Below are 16,394 nucleotides of genomic sequence, written 5' to 3'. Positions count from 1 at the left end.
CTTTGGCCCTTTTTAGGTGCAAGCTGGTACCAAGACTGTGAGAGCCAAGTTTAGTTTATGTCTATGTTCGTATGGAAATCTACACAGTGTTGATATTTTGCTATAAATGTGTAATTTTATGTTTCATGGATAAATTATTTGGTTGTTTAAATAAGCTAAATTAATTTGATTACATTAATTTTATTTGTAGAATTTATTTGTAGTCTTTTGCCTGCTCTGACGTGAATGTATTATTGTCACTTTAAGAGAGACAGCGCTAAGGAACACACAAGGAAGGAGCGCAGGAGACACAGCGCAAAATACAGAGCCAAATGGTTTTCTTACCGTAGTATTCTATTTTTTGAGAATAGCTGTATTTGATTACTCCTGTAAGAAGTGTCACAAAACTGTGGATTCAGCTTTGTTAACTATTTTTTACATCGGAGTCCCGTGGGAGTTATTTCTCATCAATTAAAGTACACGAGTAATACCATAGACAAAAACAAGGCCTCAGCCACACAAATACTTTGCCCAGAAAGGTGGTCTTTGATTCAGTCTAAAACATTAAGAAAGAAATCACAGGACGTACATCACGACAGTCACAAGTCGACTACTGAGCACCAGATTCCCTGCAGCCAAGCGGGGCGTGTCAGGAATCATATGAGTCGGATGTGTGTCTTGACCTCCGCTGAACCCCTGGGGTTCAAAATACCTAAATTTGTCCTTATGAATATTATATTTGCCAGTAGTTTGCCATAATATATATATTTTTTTTAAAGTATGTTCAAGAGTCACATATTTATAGCACATAATAAAAGAGGGGCTGACATTAGTCCAGATAAGGCCTTCACTTAGCTGTACAGTGGTTCAACTAACCTCTTTTTTAAATTCAACTAAAATGGATTCACTGGGTAAAATGTATTCAGTATTTTCTACAATATTTGTTCTCCCCATTTATCAGTAGCAGTGACCCACCTGGTGACATCATTGTCTCCCACAATGCCTTTGGGTGGTGTGGGTGAGAAGCGTCCTGAGGGGGCGGGAGGTGGCAGTGGCTGGACCAGGAAGTTCTGTCCGATATGGTTTTCTGTGTGCGACTGAGAGAAGGCTGAGGACACAGAGAGCAGCTTTTACACACGAGTTTGGATCAGATTATTGACCCTGAGGCAACGGCATTTTCCAAAGAATCAAGACCAAAATCAAGATTGTCACAATTCTTTGATGTGTTTTGAGGAGAGGAGAGCAGAGGAGAGGAGAGAGGAGAGCAGAGCCGAGGAGAGGAGAGCAGAGGGGAGAGAGGAGAGCAGAGGAGAGAGGAGAGCAGAGGAGAGGAGAGCAGAGGAGAGGAGAGGAGAGCAGAGGAGAGCAGAGGAGAGCAGAGGAGAGGAGAGGAGAGCAGAGCAGAGGAGAGGAGAGAAGAGGAGAGCAGGGGAGAGGAGAGGAGAGCAGAGGAGAGGAGAGAGGAGAGCAGAGGAGAGGAGAGCAGAGCAGAGCAGAGGAGAGGAGAGGAGAGGAGAGGAGAGAAGAGGAGAGAAGAGGAGAGCAGAGGAGAGGAGAGGAGAGCAGAGGAGAGGAGAGGAGAGAGGAGAGCAGAGGAGAGGAGAGCAGAGGAGAGGAGAGCAGAGGAGAGGAGAGGAGAGCAGAGGAGAGGAGAGCAGAGGAGAGGAGAGATGAGAGCAGAGGAGAGGAGAGATGAGAGCAGAGGAGAGGAGAACAGAGGAGAGAGGAGGCCAGAGGAGAGCAGAGCCGAGCGAGCCCGGGTGTGTGCTCTTACAGTCCCGGTGTGTGCTCTTACAGTCCCGGTGTGTGCTCTTACAGTCCCGGTGTGTGCTCTTACAGTCCCGGTGTGTGCTCTTACAGTCCCGGTGTGTGCTCTTACAGTTGGTGATGTCTGGCGGTGCGTAGCTGTCGTTGATGAAGACACTGTTGGGTTTGGACACCTTCAGATACACCACATCAGGAGTGTTCTTCAGGGCTGTGACGGCGTGTTCATGGGTCACCTCCTCCAGACATGAGCTGTTCACCTGCAAGTGCAACACAACACATCACACTTGTACCAGACAGACACCTGCACCAAAGACCCAACAAAGGGACAAACGCACCTTCTGTGTCGCGGCTTTCATGCACCAGCCAAGATAAGTAAAGATGTCCAAAGTAATTTAAAAATCCATATAATGCCGAATTATTCAGAATATAGCTCCTTTCATTGCTTAATGGACTGGTGTGGCTACACTAGGTATTGTCAATCCATTTTTCAGTGAGTGACATGAGCCAGTGTCTGGAACCTAATCACTGATACATTAGTAGAACAAGAAAAAGAGTCTAAATCACAACAGTACTTAGTCTTGACCCTCACAAGTGGACGCTATGGTAAAGAACACAGGCAAGGAATGAGGAGGTACAACAACTACTTATAAGACTTAAACTAACCATCCATCTTCTCCCGCTTGTTCCCTTTCGGGGTCGCGGGTGACTGGAGCCTATCCCAGTGACTTTGGGCCTTAGGCGGGGTACATCCTGGACAGTGGCCAACTCGTCGCAGGGTCAACACAGAGACATAGACATGACAGACTCACATTCACTCTCACGTTCATTCACTAGGGTCAATTTAGAGTCTGTCCGGGAATCAAACCCATGATCTCCTTCTTGGGAGGCAAGAAGGAGCTGCTTTTACTTTGCACCCAAAGTAAAAGCAGCTCGTCTTACTACAACATGTAAGAAAAAGCCTCTCAACCAAAACAAAACCACCAGGACCCATCAAAAACCTTCTCTACAGACGAAATCTACTCAATGCTCAGACGTGGTCATCTTTATTTCTCTTTTATCATTGCCATGAAATGTGTTTATGTTTTTATGGATATACAATACTAGACAATTTTATTTTATTACATGACAGTTAGATGAAATGTATGCGTCTTATGTAAAAATAGTGAACGAGAACTGTAATATTTATAATTGTTTTAGATACATGTCTTTTAAAAGAACTGTAGACCCTGAAAATGAGCTGCTTTCAGGTACAGATGACGGAGATAAACAAAAAAATATATGTATTTGTGTTTAAAACTAATCAAAGTGTGACTGACATTTCCGCTTTTATCTTAGGAATCAAATACTATACTAAAGCGATACTTGGAACCCACACGTGCAACCGAAGGCCTTGATCCTTGACCCTTCACCTGTGAGACCAGACTAGAGTCACAGGTCCGTCCTTACTGCGAGCAACTTGTCCCCGATCTGCAGCCGGCCGTCCTTGTGCGCGGCTCCGCCCTCGATGATCTTTGTGACGTAGATGCTGTTGTCTCCGGGAATGTGCTGGTTCCCGACTCCACCCGCGATGCTGAAGCCCAGGCCTGGACACAGAGACACACACACACAGAGACAGACAGACAGACAGACACAGAAGACACGCACAGAGAAGACACACAACAGAAGACACACAGACACACACAGAGACACACATACACAGAGACAGACAGAGACAGACACACAGAAGACACACAGAGACACACATACACACAGAGACATACACAGAGACAGACAGACAGACACAGAAGACACGCACAGAGAAGACACACAACAGAAGACACAGACACACACAGAGACACACAGACAGACACAGAAAACACACACACAGAAGACACACAGAGACAGACACACACACACACACAGACAGACAGACAGACACAGACAGACAGACAGACACACACCATGGTAAGGGTTAACAGCAGACAAGCATCAAAAAAAGTAACAAAGAGTCCAAACTCTTTTAACCTAAAACATGCACCATAGATAATCCTCCAGCCAAGCTCCTGAGCCAGACTAGACCCAGATCTGCAGACGGGCCCCTGAGCTCTGCAGACGGGCCCCTGAGCTCTGCACTGCTCTTAATAACAGTCAAGTGTTTCCCATGTCGAGAATAAAATAAGAGCTCCATCTAATGGCAGCAGAGGGAATTACATAGGGGAGCTTGTGCTGGTATGCTAATGTTAGCAAACAGCTGCAATGAATGTGATCTAAGACAGAAATGCTCAGAACGAATCTGGTGACGACTCACGGACGATTCTCAGCCACGTCACCATCGAGAAAACGTCACACATTAGAAATTCAGTGTGTGTGATTCATCAAACCAGGGTGAATGAAGCTAAATGCAAATCCAGGGATGATTTTGATGAGAGAACATCAATTATAACAGGGTTAAAACAGAAGAAAATGTCAATTTAGCAGGAGCACAGGGGACCGCCGGAGCACAGGGGACCTCCCGATCACTAGCTTAACATCACAAATCTGTGGAATGTGGAACAGAGGGACTGGACTCACTAAATATAATGATTTAAATTAGCGTGAATGAAGCTCAAAACAACTTCAGAGATGTTATTGACAGAGGAACAATGTTCTAAAAGCTCAAAAAAGCACATTGTCTCATAGTCTCATCTTACCATCACGATAATGCAGTGTGACGCACAACTTATTGAAAATATCACAATAAACTGTTGTCTGTATCTATATCGAGTTATTTATTCAACGCTATATGGCTCAAATCTTATTGTACTATAAAAGAATAAAATGAAATACCACACTAAATATTGAGCTTCAAAAGTATTGTTCTATCATCATCAAGTAATTATGGACTAAACCTTACAATCCTCACATTTAAGAGGACAATGATGGAATAACATTTAATGCAACAACTGTTTACATGTTAGCATGTATCAGACAACATTAGCATGTATCAGACATTAGCATGTATTAGACGCAATACAAAAGTCAATCTGAAACTGTCAGCGTCTGAAAAATCCCATCATTCGATTATTCTACTGGTAATTATTAGATATTATGTTCAAAAGGGCTTTACCCATTTCTTTTTCATGTAAAAAATTACCTCAATGATTTGTTTAATTTACATATTTAATTAAAAACGCAGAAATCTGTGGTGCTTTCATTTCACACGCAGCTCATTCTGGACCTGCAGCAGCTTCAGCACAACAGAGAGGATTTTAAACTCACGAGTGTGAAGTTTAGTTTGTGTGAAACAAGTGACGGCTCAGGGGACGAGTACTTCAAACATATTCTATCCAAAACTATTTGGACTGAAGTGAAATGCTCTCGTTCACACACAGAAACACCTGATTTGTTATTTATTACTATGAACTATAATGTTTATTTAAACTAATATTTAAAATGGTTTTAGAGAGCATAAACATTTTTATCGTTTACTCAATTATTCAAAGAAAATAATCCATAAATTACTCAATCACTAAAATCATTGATAGCTGCTCCCCAACAACTAGCATGCTAGTGATGCTAGTGATGCTAGTGGTCAGCTGCACTGTGACACTCTGCTGTGACCTCTCTGCTCTGGCCTCTGAATGTGGTGAAAGGACTTATAAATGATCGGTAAATGATCAGGACGTGAAGTGAGGAATAACTTTTGACCACAGTAAATAGAGCAGAATTGCTGACCAGTGGGACCCTGGACTTTATTCCTTTTTGTCCACCATCTAATAAAATGGGAACTCTCCAGCTGCTTGTTATGTTATACATCTAAATATGGACAGGTGAGGCTGAGCGTGGACAGGTGTGAGGCTGAGCATGGACAGGTGTGAGGCTGAGCGTGGACAGGTGTGAGGCTGAGCATGGACAGGTGAGGCTGAGTGTGGACAGGTGAGGCTGAGTGTGGACAGGTGTGAGGCTGAGCATGGACAGGTGTGAGGCTGAGCGTGGACAGGTGTGAGGCTGAGCATGGACAGGTGAGGCTGAGTGTGGACAGGTGTGAGGCTGAGCATGGACAGGTGTGAGGCTGAGCGTGGACAGGTGTGAGGCTGAGCGTGGACAGGTGTGAGGCTAAGCATGGACAGGTGTGAGGCTGAGCGTGGACAGGTGTGAGGCTGAGCATGGACAGGTGTGAGGCTGAGCGTGGACAGGTGTGAGGCTGAGCGTGGACAGGTGTGAGGCTAAGCGTGGACAGGTGTGAGGCTGAGCATGGACAGGTGTGAGGCTGAGCGTGGACAGGTGTGAGGCTGAGCATGGACAGGTGAGGCTGAGTGTGGACAGGTGTGAGGCTGAGCATGGACAGGTGTGAGGCTGAGCGTGGACAGGTGTGAGGCTGAGCGTGGACAGGTGTGAGGCTAAGCATGGACAGGTGTGAGGCTGAGCGTGGACAGGTGTGAGGCTGAGCATGGACAGGTGTGAGGCTGAGCGTGGACAGGTGTGAGGCTGAGCGTGGACAGGTGTGAGGCTAAGCGTGGACAGGTGTGAGGCTGAGCATGGACAGGTGTGAGGCTGAGCGTGGACAGGTGTGAGGCTGAGCATGGACAGGTGAGGCTGAGTGTGGACAGGTGTGAGGCTGAGCATGGACAGGTGTGAGGCTGAGCGTGGACAGGTGTGAGGCTGAGCGTGGACAGGTGTGAGGCTAAGCATGGACAGGTGTGAGGCTGAGCGTGGACAGGTGTGAGGCTGAGCATGGACAGGTGTGAGGCTGAGCGTGGACAGGTGTGAGGCTGAGCGTGGACAGGTGTGAGGCTAAGCATGGACAGGTGTGAGGCTGAGCGTGGACAGGTGTGAGGCTGAGCATGGACAGGTGTGAGGCTGAGCGTGGACAGGTGTGAGGCTGAGCATGGACAGGTGAGGCTGAGTGTGGACAGGAGTGAGGCTGAGCGTGGACAGGTGTGAGGCTGAGCGTGGACAGGTGTGAGGCTGAGCGTGGACAGGTGTGAGGCTGAGCGTGGACAGGTGTGAGGCTGAGCGTGGACAGGTGTGAGGCTGAGCATGGACAGGTGAGGCTGAGTGTGGACAGGAGTGAGGCTGAGCGTGGACAGGTGTGAGGCTGAGCATGGACAGGTGTGAGGCTAAGCGTGGACAGGTGAGGCTGAGCGTGGACAGGTGAGGCTGAGCGTGGACAGGTGTGAGGCTGAGCGTGGACAGGTGTGAGGCTGAGCATGGACAGGTGTGAGGCTGAGCATGGACAGGTGAGGCTGAGCGTGGACAGGTGAGGCTGAGCGTGGACAGGTGAGGCTGAGCGTGGACAGGTGTGAGGCTGAGCGTGGACAGGTGAGGCTGAGCGTGGACAGGTGTGAGGCTAAGCGTGGACAGGTGTGAGGCTGAGCGTGGACAGGTGAGGCTAAGCGTGGACAGGTGTGAGGCTGAGCGTGGACAGGTGTGACAGGCGTGAGGCTGAGCGCAGACAGGTGTTGGGCCGAGTGCAGACAGGTGTTAGGCCGAGTGCAGACAGGTGTTAGGCTGAGTGCAGACAGGTGCTGACCTTTGGGCCCTTTGACCAGCTTGATCTCCATGAGCTTCTCGTTCAGGGCCTTCCTCCTCCTCACGTAGAGCCGCACCAGAGAGCCGGCGTCCTTCAGCGCCTCCACGGCTCGACTGTGGCTCACGTCGCGGACATCGGCCTCGTTCACCCTCAGGATCACATCGTTCACTCTGAGGAGACACGTTCACCACGTTAAGACTCAAACACTACAAAGAAACTAAGGCTTCAACAGTCCAGGGGTCGGGCTTCAACAGTCCAGGGGTCAGGCTTCAACAGTCCAGAGGTCAGGCTTCAACAGTCCAGGGGTCAGGCTTCAACAGTCCAGGGGTCAGGCTTCAATAGTCCAGGGGTCAGGCTTCAACAGTCCAGGGGTCAGGCTTCAACAGTCAATGACGGAAAGCGTCTCGATCAACCCGATCAGGAGACTAAATCTCACGATTTTAAGATATTTCAATCGACCTTTTGTACGCCGCTATCCTTTATTTTGGTAGCGAAGGCGAGCGGGGGGAACATGCGGGGGACACGGGCGCGGCCATGTTTGTTGTGATGACGCTGCTGGGCGTGTTTCAATCCCAGAATGCATAGTGTAAGTCAAATTTCACACCGTGATAGAGCGTGACATGTACTATGGACACTTCAGTGGCGCCGACAAAGACAAACCAACTTGTAAGAGGCAAATATAACAACTCTCATGTGCGTTCTGTATTGTTACAGACGCATGTGGAGGACATAGTAAGTGCCTTTTTGTACGTATGAAAATAAGGTTTGACATCTTGAAACCAGCCGTGCAGTGTTCTGTACATAGAACATTGCTCCACAGAGGTTTGATTTTCCTCAGGGGGGCTAACCTCTGTACTCCTCTGTACTACTGTGTACTACTGTGTACTACTGTGTACTACTGTGTACTACTGTGTACCACTATGTACTACAGGATCCGTATTGTCATTATTCTATCCCAGCGATTGTCAAACTTATTTTCTGGTGACCTACTTTTTCCTCATTGGTCATTGTACCCCATTGCTCCTCCCCCGGCCCCCGCCTTTTTTTCTTTTAAAGTCTTATACAGGCTTGATCTGTTGATCTGTCCCACGGATATTACTGAAAGTAAATTAGAGTTGATCGAGCGGAAAGAGAAATGGTTTGATAGGTTTGTACAGTAAAACAAGAAATACAAGTAAAAAAATTTAAAAATCACATATTTTTTCTTTAAAAATTAACTTTTACTTTGTTTTCTTTTCATGATTATATTCAAACTGAGCAGTACCGGACAGTTTCTCTGTAGAAACCCGAGCACCGAGAGGAGCCCCGCCCCCGTCAGCACCGCCCCCGTCAGCACCGCCCCCGTCGCCATAGTAAAAGTGAAACACAGTCCACAGGGCGGGGGGGGAATCTGACCCACGCTTTGTTTAATTCATGTAACTGCACTACACCTGTCGTCCTGCTCCTGCCTGTCACAGACCTACACCTGTTGTCCTGCTCCTGCCTGTGTCACTGACCTGAGCCTGCCGTCCTACTCCTGTCTGTGTCACTGACCTGAGCCTGCCGTCCTGCTCCTACACCTGTGTCACTGACCTGAGCCTGCCGTCCTACTCCTGTCTGTGTCACTGACCTGAGCCTGCCGTCCTGCTCCTACACCTGCGTCACTGACCTGAGCCTGCCGTCCTGCTCCTGTCTGTGTCACTGACCTGAGCCTGCCGTCCTGCTCCTACACCTGTGTCACTGGCCTGAGCCTGCCGTCCTGCTCCTACACCTGTGTCACTGACCTGAGCCTGCCGTCCTACTCCTGTCTGTGTCACTGACCTGAGCCTGCCGTCCTGCTCCTACACCTGCGTCACTGACCTGAGCCTGCCGTCCTGCTCCTGTCTGTGTCACTGACCTGAGCCTGCCGTCCTGCTCCTACACCTGTGTCACTGGCCTGAGCCTGCCGTCCTGCTCCTACACCTGTGTCACTGACCTGAGCCTGCCGTCCTGGTCCTGTCTGTCACTGACCTGAGCCTGCCGTCCTGTGCCGCTGCTCCTCCTGGGATGACTTTGGTGATGAAGATACTTGGATCGTCTCCGATGTGAGGGTTGTCTGTGCCTCCCGCGATGCTGAAGCCCAGACCAGAGTTACCCTAGTACGTTATAAGAGAATGTTAATGATGTTTTTATTTTATTTTTTATTAATGGGTCAAACATTTTCATTCAGCACATGAAACAATTCTAGCATTTCTACAGTAAATACTGTCTCCACCAGTATCACCCACCACCCGACTCCAGGACAGACTGCTGACCAGGGATGGAAGTAGTTAAATGTTTTGCTTGGATTTCAATCCTTCGTTTTCTATGGATGTCAATGGACAAAGAGGGCAAAATAGACCTGCTTTGTCATGTTTAGATCATATAATCCTTTAAGAACAAGTTATAATTTATGAAAATGTTACATAAAAATGTAACGCTTGACTGTAACTTATTCAACTTTAAGTAGCTCTGATGTGCAAATGTTCAAATGAGCTCCCAAATGAATGAGCTCCAGTCCAAGTACACAGAACAGATCCAGAATCAGGTTGAATGATGTGACTTAAGTGAAGTTAATAATGAATAATTTAATTGGGATCACTTTTCAGTGCGTTAGATGGGGAGACAAACAGCGGTCTTTGTCTCTGTCTCTACCAGCTTATTTCTTTGCACTTTGTGGTTGAACCAGCCAATAATGGGTGTCTCACCATAAAGTTTAGATGTAACATAGATGTATCATTCAATGGAAAAACAATGTGTGGCATGAATATTTTAATTTCATAATAAGATTAGTACATTAGTCTTATACAGAGCTTTTCCAGACAATCAAAGTCACTCATTCACGCCACACTTCAGTAGCCACTGCTGCCCCACTGAGGTGTCTGTCCCATCCAAGTACTACTGTACTTTTCAGACTTTAAGCCGGGGGGGGACTGTAGAAGACAGTGGACAATGAAAGCACTGTCCAGGGGACACATTGTGTTCTCTATATTTTAAGATATGATCAGAATCATATTCACAGAGAAATGAGTCTAATTAGGAACTGAATCTAGTAAATAGTTACTATTGCAAATATTTTACTCCATCTCCTGGGCTATATCCGCACTATGGGTGGGGCCAGTGGGCATTGCAATATTGGCAAAAGTGAACATCCCAATATAATCTGAAAGTATTATGGTAGTTAATATCAAACGTGTGAAAACGTGCCTGTAAATGTCTGTATTAAAGGGCGTTCACACCGCAGCGTCAAAACGTCCATTTTACATTTTTTGGGCTGCAAATTAACCAAAACAAAAATGCAGAAATATCACATTACACTCTCCATTCAACCCAGATTATGAGACACATTATTTATATAATTTCTTCTTAAACTGCTTAGTTTGTAAACTTTTGTTTAATAGACTACACTCTCCCATCTCTGACCCGGACCACCCCGGACCACCCCCGGACCACCCTGGATCATGAGGACTTACCCGCTCCAGAGAGATCTCCTCGTACTCATAGTCTGCCTCTGTCCCGTTCACCTGCATTACAAGGAGGGCAACACTTAGCTCCTACTGTACACGCTCAAAACAAATTCTGGTTTAGATCTGAACCAGAATTCAAGTACAACACATGAAAGGATGAACTCACATAAGGTGGTGTGTCCAGGGTCTCTGTGTTCACCACCACCGGAGGAGGGTTCGCCTGGAGAGAGGGAAAAAAACAGTCACACAACCATATTGGACCAGACGGATCCAAGACTAAAACCAGGATCCTGTATTTCAACGCTCAACTTTTCTGAGGAAGCAAAAAATACACAACGTGAACATCCCACAGAAACACCATGTCAGACAAGCAAAAGGAACAACGGACTGACGTCTAGTAATCATTTTTAAAACCAGTGCATTCTAACACTCAAGTTATTTACTGTAAAAGATTAGAAACCAGGCAGGTTAAGTGTCTTGCCAAAGGACACCATAGAAACCACGTAAATCTATCATCATCGGATCCGCTGCCACCCTCTGTCATTAATAATGTAACGGTATTGGCAGTATCCCATTATTGCAGCAATATTGCAGCAATATTGCCACAATATTGTTGGCGTCTCTAAACTCTAAGACAACATATCCCAAGATCCTTTGTGCTGTGTGACCCGTACGAGCCGCCGTATGAGCCGCCGTATGAGCCAAATGGCAAAACTGCATGCTTTCCACACTTGTATTCAGACAACGGGAAGCACGAGCCCCGAGCTGTTCATAGTGTGTTTCCATAGGAATCTCGGAAAAATGAATAAGAATGACTATTACTTATTATTACACTTAAAACAGAAAACGTAACATCAAAACCCTGAGCTTTCCCACAATATTGCAATAAATATCTCCCCATAAGGTTCATCCCGAAATAATATCACACGGTGAGATTTGCATATTGTTACATCCCTATTATCCTGACAGGCCTATTTCTATATAATAATATTTAGAAATGACATAAAAGAACAAATAAAGACTAAACAGAGCGTGGTTTCCCTGGTCACAGAGGGGCTGCTTCTATCCAGGCTGAGTGGTCAATAGCATTGATCAGACCTACATTCCACAACACAACAAGCATCTATGTACACAACACAAGCCTCGTTTCAACTGGCCCTGCTCCCACAAAATGCCTTGGAACTCTTCGTGGTTCTTTAATGGCAGAATGCGTCTCCATGTTCAAGTCCTGGCTCTTGTCCAGAGGCAACTGACATCACCCAAACATAACCTTCAATAAATAAAACCTACTTTGGAGCATATTTCTGTGTCTAGTGTCCTAAGTGAACCTTACCGGTCTATTTAAGTGACCAAAAGTGGGCAGAGAGATCCATCTTCTACAGCGGTCTGACTGCTTTTGAGCCAGATGATTGGATAAGAGAGAACGCAGACTCAAACGTCAAAAAGCAGATAGAAACCAGTGTTCTCGCTGGGCTGAGGTTGAAGGATGGCGGTGGGACAAACCGTGCAAGCGTTGTAGGGGGCAAGCGAAAAGTACTTACAAATGTTTTGATCGCGCCTACCCCGCTCGCACGGTAATCTATGATATTGTTATATGTGACTTGAATAAAAAACACTATCGTTTTTTTTTCTTCAACCTGGCGGTATCTTTTGGGCGTGGCGGGGACGAGCCGGAGCATGGCGGCCCACCATGCTAAAACCCATCAGCGAGAACACCGGAAACAGAAAGTATTTTCACTGACTTGATTTTGATAAACCGCTATTTCCACTGATGCAAAACAAAGCTGAAAGCTGTTTCCGGTTTATCAAAGCATAGCACTCGCATCAAGACCCAAACTATTATATTTACAGTGCATAAAGCATCTAACATTGGCCAAAGAAAATGCATTACATAAAGAGGTTAAAACTTGAAATAAATGCAGAAAGAGCAGAGAAAAAGTCGTTTCCTTTTAACTGGATATACAAAATGTTTTTTTGTGAATTATTAAGATTGGCGTCATGATAAAAAAGTATAATTCAGGTATGATGTATTAAGAAAACATTACTTCTATATGGGCATTAGTTGCTCTCGTAGCAGAGCTCTGTCGCTGGACCCAGGGCCTGTGGACCCAGGGCCTGTGGACCCAGAGCCTGTGGACCCACAGCAGCCTGTGGGCTCGGGGCCTATGGACCTGTGGACCCAGAGCCTGTGGACCCACAGCAGCCTGTGGACCCAGAGCCTGGGGGCTCGGGGCCTGTGGACCCACGGCAGCCTGTGGACCCAGAACCTGGGGGCTCGGGGCCTATGGACCCAGAGCCTGGGGGCTCAGGGCCTGTGGCTATATATTAAACCAGTTCAAAAGTACATTAGTAGTAAACTGAAAACCCTCATATCCTAAACCAGGACTATTTCAAGTTAACTTTATGTACTCAAGTATTTTCTGGCCCTTGTGTGCATGTACCTGACCAGGCACCCACGTGTCCCAGGACAGGGCTTCTCTGCGGAAGCCCACTTTCGCGGTGCTTTTGGTGGGACTCTTTTTAACCGAGTCGCGCAGGGTGAGGAAGCGTCCATGCGCGCGGCAGGGCACTGTGCAGGCGGTGAACGTGCGCAGCGAGACCTGCGTGTGAGGCTGTGGGTGCTCACGTGCTCCACAGTGTGCATGGGGCAGGCCCGGCGCGTGCGGCCTGCAGCAAGGGAGCGAGCGGTCAGAGCCGGGCAGGAGGGCAGCCGCTGTGTTGGATCTCATCGTATCAAGCAATGTCCACAAACACTAGGAGCCGGGTCTAAACCTGAGGCTAAACCAGGATGAACCTGGGGCTGAACTAGAACTGAAACAGGATTAACTCAGGATTATATCAGGGACGACCATGAACTAAATAAGACTAAGCAAGAAGTGAGTTCAACCAGGATTAAAACATAATTTAACCAGGAATGAATTAGGGCTGAACAAGACTAAAACAGGATTAAACCAAGATTAAGCAAGGAGAGGAAAAGGACAAGAGCAGAACTGATATGGAACCAAACCAGGACCAAACCAGGAGAGGACATGGACAGAAATAGGACAAAACTAGACTCATCAGGACTAAACTATTAAGAAACAAGAAAAACTCCACTCGCCAGACAAAGACATAACATGTTCCCACGATAAAGTCCAAAAATCCGAAAGTGTAAAAGTAGGTCTGTGGGTATTCCAGAACATTATCCAGTTACGTTGAGAAATAATCCAGTTTTACAATCCACAATTGGCAAACATCTGATGGATCTCAAGCAAAGACGGTCCTGGTTTGCACCCGTCTGAGTTCTGACGGGAGCAGGAGCAGGAGGGGAGGGGCTCAGATGGGGGCCGTGGGTGGACCAGTGCAGGGTGCTGATGGGTGCAGGGCAATCCGAGCACATCAATAATGCACAAGCCGACAGTGACAGAGGCTGGGGCCAGGAGTCAGTCATAAACTGACATTTCGGCAAACGATAAAAAAAAAAACGTGTCTGATAAAATCTTTAATATGTTACGTAACAAGCAAAACGTCCTAACACCTTCTACAGGTCGACAATTCAAACAATCCTAATTCCCTACGACAAATATGCAGAGGACAAATTTCCCCACGGAGATGAAGTTGTTTACCTCATCCTTAAAAAGTGACAGTTATTGACTAAATCTGTCATGTTTTTGTCAGTGGTGCAAAAGGTTCATAGAGAAACATTAGCTAGAACAATGTTAAAAAGTAAACTAAAGTGCTGTGGAACAACCCGGTAACCCCTGGGTCCTAACAGTTAATATATTTGTAACACTATATATATATATATATATATATATATATATACACACACTATACTGATCTCATAAGTAGTGGGGTCACTTACTAAAGTAGAAATAGGCTTACCTAAAAAACACAGAAGTTATGAATAATTATGCGTGTTGTATTTCAGTGTTTTATTTTAAACGTGAAATAGAATACAACATGTCAATATTAGTGTGTAAAACTACAATATGAGCCAAAGCTTTAAGTGTAGATTACTACTTGGAGGCACCATTTTATTTATTTAATTTTTTTCTGTTTGTTTTTGTCTTTGTCTTTTTATTTATTCATTTATGTGCTTGGCAAAAACTCTAAAATGCTTAATGTTAACTGATGTTGCCTTCTACAATTGTATGTTCTTTTTTCATTTATCTTGTCCCTTTGTTGTTATAGACAAGTGCTATAAAAGCCAAAATGTGCCAAGTTGCTGACATGTTTAGCTCCTTATGTGTGTCACTAGCTCTAAATACCCTGAATACTCTGCGTCCGCGTGTACACGGGGATGTGAGTATTCCTCTGAGCACATGTCATAACCATAACACTCAATCATAACTCCAGTAAACACACTCCATGTCCACGGTGCGGACTCTGATCTTCCACCTGGACACACGGCCAGGTCGATCGTTACTCCGCAGCCGTAGAGTGTGGTTAGCCTGTGCCTGATCCGCGCAGAGCCAGCTGTTGCTAGGCGACCACGGGCAGGCATGCTACTGCAGGGGCTCTCACATCTGCCGTGTTTATGCGCCGCATCACGGTTCACTACACGTCCCCTGTCCTCACCCCAAGGTTAGAGGTTCCACTCCAAAAGCAGACGATGGATACGTGTACGGCCACTGTCCACCGGGCGAGACACCTGGACACGTGGGTGGTCAAAGTGGACAAAAATACATCTTCAAATTCAAAAGTTCTGTATCCAAATGACTTCACGCAGTCCAACAAATCCAAATATAATCATGAAACTTTCCTCCATGGTGCAAGACAGCCTTCCTCCATCAAACACTGGCAATATAAAGTCAAAATTTTCACAAAATAAAATATTATTTCAGATTTTTATCATTAATATACTTTGTACGATTCATTAGATATTCTGCATCTAGAATCCTTCAGTTACCAAATTTCTATCTTTAATTAAGAGTACAATCTGTGGATTGTTGTGCCGATCTCAGGTTTTGTCTCATCTTGTGGGAAATGTGACTTGTCCCATGGGTTGACGGTCAATGTCAATTATGATCTTAAATTTAGACACGAGGATAAGAGTGAGAAAGAAGAAGCCAATGAGAGCACATATGGGGGAGAATTCTGATGTTCAATTTTAGAATTCATGAGGTTCTGGGGGAAACGCCGAGGATGAGCATCGATAAACACTGAGCGTAATTACAAGAGAAGATCAAAGTAGAAACACAAGAAAAAAGCTTAAAATAATGAGACGTATACATCTTAAGTTATGACATTGTGCAATAGTCCATTTTGATGTTTACATTTTGGAACTCATGAGAAAAAGAATAAAAAATAAGAAAAGGATGGAGGCATAAACACCTGTTTGAGCACAATTACAGGAGAAGATGCATAAAACAACAAATATGAATCCATCTCAAGTTATGACATGCATTCTGATGCTTAGAGTCAGAACGTATCCGCTCAGAGAAAGCCGAGGATGACGGCTTAATCGACACCACCGGTTGAGCGCAATTACAGGAGAAGATCAAAGTAGAAAAAAACTAATTTGGAAAAACGGTGAATCGTTTCCATCTGAAGTTATGACGTTGTCCGTTCCGACGTTTCATTTTGAACGCATGAGTGGAAAATGCAGGCATATCAAGCCCACTGTGTCCATGTGCGTGAGGAGCAGATGAGATGTTGACTTGTGGAATGAATGACGCAGGAGGAGAGCGCTGTCTGGTGGGTGGGGGGGA

General features: G+C 45.9%; 1 protein-coding gene across 1 annotated transcript in view; it reads right to left on the bottom strand.

The window, feature by feature from the left end:
* dlg1b (discs large MAGUK scaffold protein 1b) overlaps window positions 1-16,394 on the bottom strand; it is a 103,564-nt gene that overhangs the window by 41,086 nt on the left and 46,084 nt on the right. The window contains 7 exon segments of the mRNA XM_072441920.1: window positions 955-1,087; window positions 1,859-2,003; window positions 3,193-3,329; window positions 7,238-7,407; window positions 9,227-9,351; window positions 10,708-10,758; window positions 10,868-10,921. Of these exon segments, the coding sequence (XP_072298021.1) occupies window positions 955-1,087; window positions 1,859-2,003; window positions 3,193-3,329; window positions 7,238-7,407; window positions 9,227-9,351; window positions 10,708-10,758; window positions 10,868-10,921 (815 nt within the window).

This window comes from Eucyclogobius newberryi, unplaced genomic scaffold (genome assembly GCF_026437365.1).
Source record: "Eucyclogobius newberryi isolate DKJ021-1_F unplaced genomic scaffold, fEucNew1.0.hap1 SCAF_12, whole genome shotgun sequence".
NCBI lineage: Eukaryota > Metazoa > Chordata > Actinopteri > Gobiiformes > Gobiidae > Eucyclogobius > Eucyclogobius newberryi.
Note: the sequence above shows the minus strand (reverse complement) of the source record. Positions and strands in the feature narration are given on the sequence as shown.